This window comes from Primulina tabacum, chromosome 16 (assembly GCF_025594145.1).
Source record: "Primulina tabacum isolate GXHZ01 chromosome 16, ASM2559414v2, whole genome shotgun sequence".
Lineage (NCBI taxonomy): Eukaryota > Viridiplantae > Streptophyta > Magnoliopsida > Lamiales > Gesneriaceae > Primulina > Primulina tabacum.
In genome coordinates, this window is record NC_134565.1 from 1,378,974 (window position 1) to 1,385,624 (window position 6,651).

The 6,651-nt window shown below is 34.3% G+C and overlaps 1 protein-coding gene across 1 annotated transcript; it reads left to right on the forward strand.

Moving 5' to 3' along the window:
* The first annotated feature begins 705 nt into the window (after positions 1–705).
* On the forward strand, positions 706–2,198 carry LOC142529423 (gibberellin 3-beta-dioxygenase 1-like). The gene is made up of 2 exons (XM_075634963.1): positions 706–1,196; positions 1,583–2,198. Exons 1-2 carry the CDS (start codon positions 706–708, stop codon positions 2,196–2,198), a joined length of 1,107 nt encoding a protein of 368 aa, XP_075491078.1.
* The last annotated feature ends 4,453 nt before the right edge of the window (positions 2,199–6,651 follow it).

Sequence of the window (6,651 nt, forward strand, 5' to 3'; positions counted from 1 at the left end):
GACAAAGTGCAAATTAGTGGACTAATATCATAAATTGATAAATAGCACGACGAAAAATGAAAATATGAACAAAAATATGAATTTCTTGCTTCTTTCTATTACATTCACACTGAACGTTCTGTTTTTATACACCAAGTTTTGCCAAAATCTAGCTTGTGCTAGGGTTCTCCCAGATTCAGGAGAAGTAGCACTCCAAAATGGTCTTTTCATCATGAATAGTGAGCAGACAAAACAAAGGAACAGGCCCCTTCCCATTGCCTAACTTAATTGCTTGGAAACCTTCCTTTGTTTTCTAAGCCTATTACGCCCCCCTTTCCAAATTCACGCAAAGTACAAATTGGTCCTTTCACCTTTTGGATTTTTCATCCTGTCAAATTTCCATGCTCTTTCTATCCTGTTCCATCTTGTATAAATCATTTAATTTAATTTTGATGCTCATTTGATTATTTGAATGATTCTAATCAGAGAGCGTTTGTAACGTTAAAAAAAAAGTAATTGTACTAAACATAAAAAAATTGTATTTTTCAATAACTTTTATTTATTTTTCCGAGTCGACCGTCAATAAATTTATAAGTCCCCATGCATCTCCCCCTTTTCAAATATAAACACCATAGACACCAACACAATCTCTTACACACGTATATTTCTTTCTCCTACATAGAATATATACAAACAATTCGACTTTCCAACGCAAAGAAATTAACTATGCCTTCTAAAGAACTAGCGGATGTATTTAGCACACACTCCCTCAATCTTCACCACAAAATCGTGGACTTCAACTCGTTCAACGAACTACCTGACTCCCATGCATGGAAATCCCAAGGCCTCGACCGGTACCCTACCTACGGAGGTGGTACGTTTGATTCTGAGGCAGTCCCGGTCATCGACCTAAACGACGAAAATGCTACGGAACTCATCGGCCATGCATGCAAGAGATGGGGTGTGTTCCAAGTTATAAACCACGATATTTCAAAGAATTTGCTCGATGTAGTTGAAATGGAGGGAAAAAAGCTTTTCTCTTTGCCGATGTATCAGAAGCTTAAGGCTGAGCGACTCCCCAATGGCGTATCGGGATACGGGGTGGTGCGTATTTCTTGTTTCTTTCCCAAGTGTATGTGGTCTGAAGGGTTCACCATTTCTGGCTCAACGGTTGAACATGCGCGCCGACTTTGGCCAAACGACTATCACAATTTTTGGTATGTATAATTTGATTGCACATAATGTACTTTTATATACTGTACTTATGTTGTGTGTGGGAAGAACCATGCACGTACAAGTTGTTTAGAAATAAGCTGCTTTCTGCAATTGAAGAAGATAGAGAGGAAGAAAAGAGTTCAAAATATATTTGAGCACAACAAGGATTGATGAAGTTAAGACTGTATTTTGATTAACTTTATTTTTGTGATTTATCTGGTTCAAGAAAATTGTCTGTGTTCTTTTTTTTTTTTTTCCCCTAACTTTTTCTAAATTGGATTGAGGAAAATAAGTAAAAACCGGATCAACAACTTCGGCGCCTTGTTTTTACAATCTTCTTTGTTATCTATATTCCGTTTTATTAATCGTATTTCTCAAAATTTTCCAGTGATACACTAGAACAATGCAAAAAAGAGATGAAAAACCTAGCACATCGGCTTATGTGGCTTATGCTTGGGTCGTTGGACATAACCCAAGAGGAAGTCAAATGGGCCAACCCAAAAGGAGAGGTGGAAGGAGGAACCGACGTCTTACAGTTGAACTCCTACCCGGCATGCCCGGATCCAGACCGTGCCATGGGGTTGGCGGCCCACACCGACTCCACCATACTTAGCATTATCCACCAAAGCAACACAAGCGGCTTACAAATGATCCGGGAGGGTGGCTCGAATTGGATCACGGTACCACCCCACCCGGGAGCCCTCGTGATCCATGTAGGCGACCTCATGCACATTCTTTCAAACGGTTTGTACCCGAGCGTGCTCCATCGGGCTGTCGTGAACCGGACCCAGCATCGGTTATCGGTAGCCTATTTGTTTGGGCCCCCGTTAAGTGTCAAAGTCAGCCCACTTAAGAAGCTAGTTGATAAATGCCACCCCCAACTTTACAGGCCCATTACTTGGAGCGAGTATCTTGGCATTAAGTCTAGGCTTTTCGACAAGGCCCTTGCGTCTTTGCGGCTGATGAGTTCACCCTCATCGTCTATTTACCGATGTCAACGTTAATGATCATTACTGATTAATGTGCAAATCAGATATTTTGTGCTAAATATTATTTGAATTTTGTTCTACATGAAATCTTATCCAAGTCAAATAAGAAGACAATAAAAAATGACTAATAAATATTCTTGCAAAAAATATATATGACACGAAGAAAGCAAGTATGGATTAGATGAGTAGGTCTCTTGTGAGATGGTCTCACGAATCTTTATATGTGATACGGGTCAACACTACCGATATTCGCAATAAAAAGTAATATTCTTAGCATAAAAAGTAATATTTTTTTTATGGATGACCTAAATATGATATCTGTCTCACAAAATACAACTCGTGAGACCGTCTCACACAAGTTTTTTCCTTGATTAGATTGACCAACATTTGTCGTTTTCTTTTCTGTGATCATTATATGATTCAATTCTTCTGTAGATTCCATTAGCTCTTCTAGCTAACAGAATAGCTTCTGGCGTTATCGTAACGATACCGGTGTAAATTTTGAACCTGGCTTAAAGTGTTGGCACTAGGGGATAGTTAAGAAACTAAGATATCCTTGTATATGTTAGGATCAAAGTTTTCCATGATTTCTATTGCATTTTATTAAAAAAGTATCAAAACTATTTGTCGATGTACACACGTTACGTGTGTAGCATAATATACAAATATATATTATGTATGACATATACGTAATATATTTATATTTTTAAAGTATTTGGATATAAATGATGTTTAACATTAAAGAGCAAATATCAAAACATTATACTTTAACCACAAATTGTGTGACATTAAAGAATCAAATTATTAGTTCCATTAATGAAAAAGCAGTGCTGATTTAACAAATTATCCAAATACATTATACTAAACTAGTAAACAAGCACAGACGATGCGTCTGTAGTATAATACATGAATATTGTCGTTTTTAGAAAAGAAAAATAGGCAAATGAGTAAGATTAAATTTTCAAACATGAGCACATTAAAAAAAATGAGAATAAAAGAACTATAACGTATATCGAATTGAAGTTGACGAATTTTGACGTTAGTGAGAAGTAACAACCCTTAGTGAAGTAAAATTTAAAAGAAAATATCTTTTTGACATTTCTGTTCATAAATTGTTAGTTAGAAATAATTATTTTCAAGATCATATATGAAATTTGACATTGATATAATCAAGTCGGACCAAAATATGCTAAAATTTTATAATATAGTAAATATATTAAATATATATTGAAGGACCATCAATCAATCCCAAGTGGCCCAAATAAAAGGAGCCCATTTAATCAGCCCAAACAAACGCTGATTTATATTTACAGTGTAAGAGAGAGATCTAAACTGTATAGCACGATGGTGGCTTCATCGAGCTCATGGATGCACGCGCGACCAACATATTTGAACCACAGCTTATTACTTTTCCAATTCTAACCTAAAATTGCATGTGAATTGCTTTTGATTATTTTCAAATTGGGCAGGAAGTGCATATTATATTCAAGTCCAACACTTGAATTTTCACAAGTATTGAGTTAAGAGAAGTGATAGAATTTGAACGCTCATCAGTACTATTATGAGCGTCATCTCTCTTTTTCCTTCTTTTTGTTTTGGGATAATGTTCAAGTTCCTTCTCTGCAGAGTTTTGACTATCCGGCCATGCAAATTTTCCATTAAATTATCTGGACATTTGTAGCTAGCTATATGCTCAAACTCTCAAGGCCAAGGGATTAATTATATTTTATGCATTTTTCAGGATATTTTTCATACAATTTCAGGGTATCCATGTTTTCTTGGTATATTTATGCTGATTATGTCCGGAGCCGTTGAGAGAGTCGAATTCCAATGTATGTTTAATCTTTTATTGTGGTGTCAAACTCATGCATCGACGGAAATGAGCGTTTTGAAGAGATGTATTTGAATCGTTTTACCATTAATAAAATACAAGAACCAGTGGGAGCTGAGATTCACCTACATGTAGATGATTTACCACCTCAATTTGTTATCCGAAGTAGGATTTTTGCCATTGCTAAGGAAATTTTTTCCAGAAGATCCCTGGTCCTGTGTAATTTATGTTTTTGATTTTACCTAGGATTTACCTAGGATTTGTTGCTGTTAAGAAACTAGTATGGTTCAAACCAACGGTGGCATCATTAAAAGCTTGCGTTTTTGCTTTTCAAGGTCTGAAATTTGTTTCTGGCTGTAGCAGCATATAGTTGAGTTGCAGTACGAGGCTATCTATTCCTCATGTCATAATTCTCAATGAAGGCTTTAGATTGAAATACATTACTTTTTTAACTTATTGATGATTACTGCGGAATCTTCTAAACACGAACCATCTCTCAGTGTTATTTTCTGTGAGGCTTGAGAAATATTGGAAGAAAATGATTTTCTTCTCCTTGATTGTTTTATCTATTGAATCACACTGTGTATATATACAGAGAAGTTCTCGAAATTGCAAAGTGCTATATTTAGACAGAAGAATAAATAAAGGAAAGTCCTAATTATGGTTGAGATTTTTGACAGCACTAATTCTTCCATTAATTTTTCATTGATGCTTCCAGAATTTGAGTCACGGCTGACGTGTCTAATCCCTTCTGATTGTAGAGTTTCCTTAACAAGGCTGTCGCCATATATGGAGTCATTGTGGCTATAATTCTTCAAACAAAGCTGGAGATCGTGTACCTTCTTCACGGATTTATGAACCAGAGTCCCTTAGAGCAGGTTATGCCATATTTGCATCTGGAATAATTGTCGGTTTTGCAAACCTTGTTTGTGGGTGAGACTCTCACACTCCTCCTATGCCTCATATCGTGGGCAGTTAATAGACTTGACACTTTGTTTTAAAAGAGTACTTTCCTCCAATTTATTTATATCCACATGTTCTTTTTGGGCTTTTGCAAAGGCAATGTGTCGGAATCATAGGAAGCAGCAGCTGTGCATTATCTGACGCCAAAAACTCGCCCCTCTTTGTTAAAATCCTTGTTATCGAGATATTTGGCAATGCGCTTATCATGTCGGCTCAAGCAACATGACCATCTAAGGCATGACTTCTTTTTCCTCACTTTAGTCTTCACTAGTGTTGTGTGTTAATCATGTTTTACAAAAAAAAAAATTTCATTTGTAAGCGATGAAAACTTGAGGGAAAAACGAGAAAACAAAAATTCTGTGGTTATAATAAAACATTCGGTTCTGCTTGTAATTTTATTTGTGTTTCTTAGACTGCAAGATAACATTGTCCGAAGAAATAATTTGTATTTGATCCTCGGGATCGACCACGGTTCTGTTTGGGATCTCATTAGTTCAATTTCATTTTGATAGTTCGAAGCAATTAGAGTTGAAATTTATTATTTTAAATTTTAATAGTCAAGAAAAAATAACCACATAACTCGTGTAGTAGTAATAAAATTTATTAAATTCAAGAAGTTAACGGTTAATTTTTTTACGAGAACAAAAAAACAAAATAGGGGTTTAATTTAATTTATAAAAATCGAGTAGTTAATGTATATTAAATTTTTTTTACGTATATTTCCAAAAGTATAACATTAAATTGTAATTTTAATTGAAAGGAAAAATAATTTTTAGTTTTCGAAATATAATTTATTCATTAAAATAATATTTTTCTTAAATTATCTTTTAATATTGAATAAAATAATTAATTATGATTTTTGTCTTTTTAGATATGTGATAGTTATAATAAAGATTTTATGATATTGTATCACTGTTTAAAAAGAGTTTATTTTTAATAAAACTCTTGTTTTTATGTAAGATTTTTTTGAAGATAATTCATAGGAGAAAAAGGGGTTATAAATAAGAGAAATCAGCTGGAAAAAATGCTTTTACGGTCGACTTTCGTTTTCACTTTTGGCTTTTGGTTGTTGCGTACTTTTTGTACGCCTTGAACTTCAGAGAAAAATAATTCAAAAAGACGTTGCTGGTTCGAAGAGTGTTGTTTTACGTGTTGCCGTGATCGATGGAGATATATGCAGACAACATATGTGAAAGTGTTGACTGAAAATCGTGTTTTTGTTATATTATATTATTATGCTGCGTATGTTACAATATTTGAGACAATATTTAAATATGATACACACAATTTTATATATTTTATGTAAACAGAATATTCCTCTACACTAGTTATAATTTTTTGATTGGTTTTGGATTTGGATCTAAATTGCAAATATTTAGGTTTTTGTTTTTGTGAGATTATTTTGGTTTATATTCATAGTTTATAAGGGAATCGGGGCTGTGTCTTGGACATACCTTTCAATAAAAACTCTGGTCCTATCCTTGTGAGCTATATAATATAAAAATAATTTCATTTGTTAGTTTCTATCTCTATTAAAGCATCAATCAAGCTTTTGATATTAAAAAAAAAAAAAAAACATTTCTCTGGTAGTGCAAATTTACTCGTTGGTCTTTATGGTAACACTCGTATCCAGAAAATTCGCAAGTCTTGGCAATATTGCGGTAAAGCGCATTG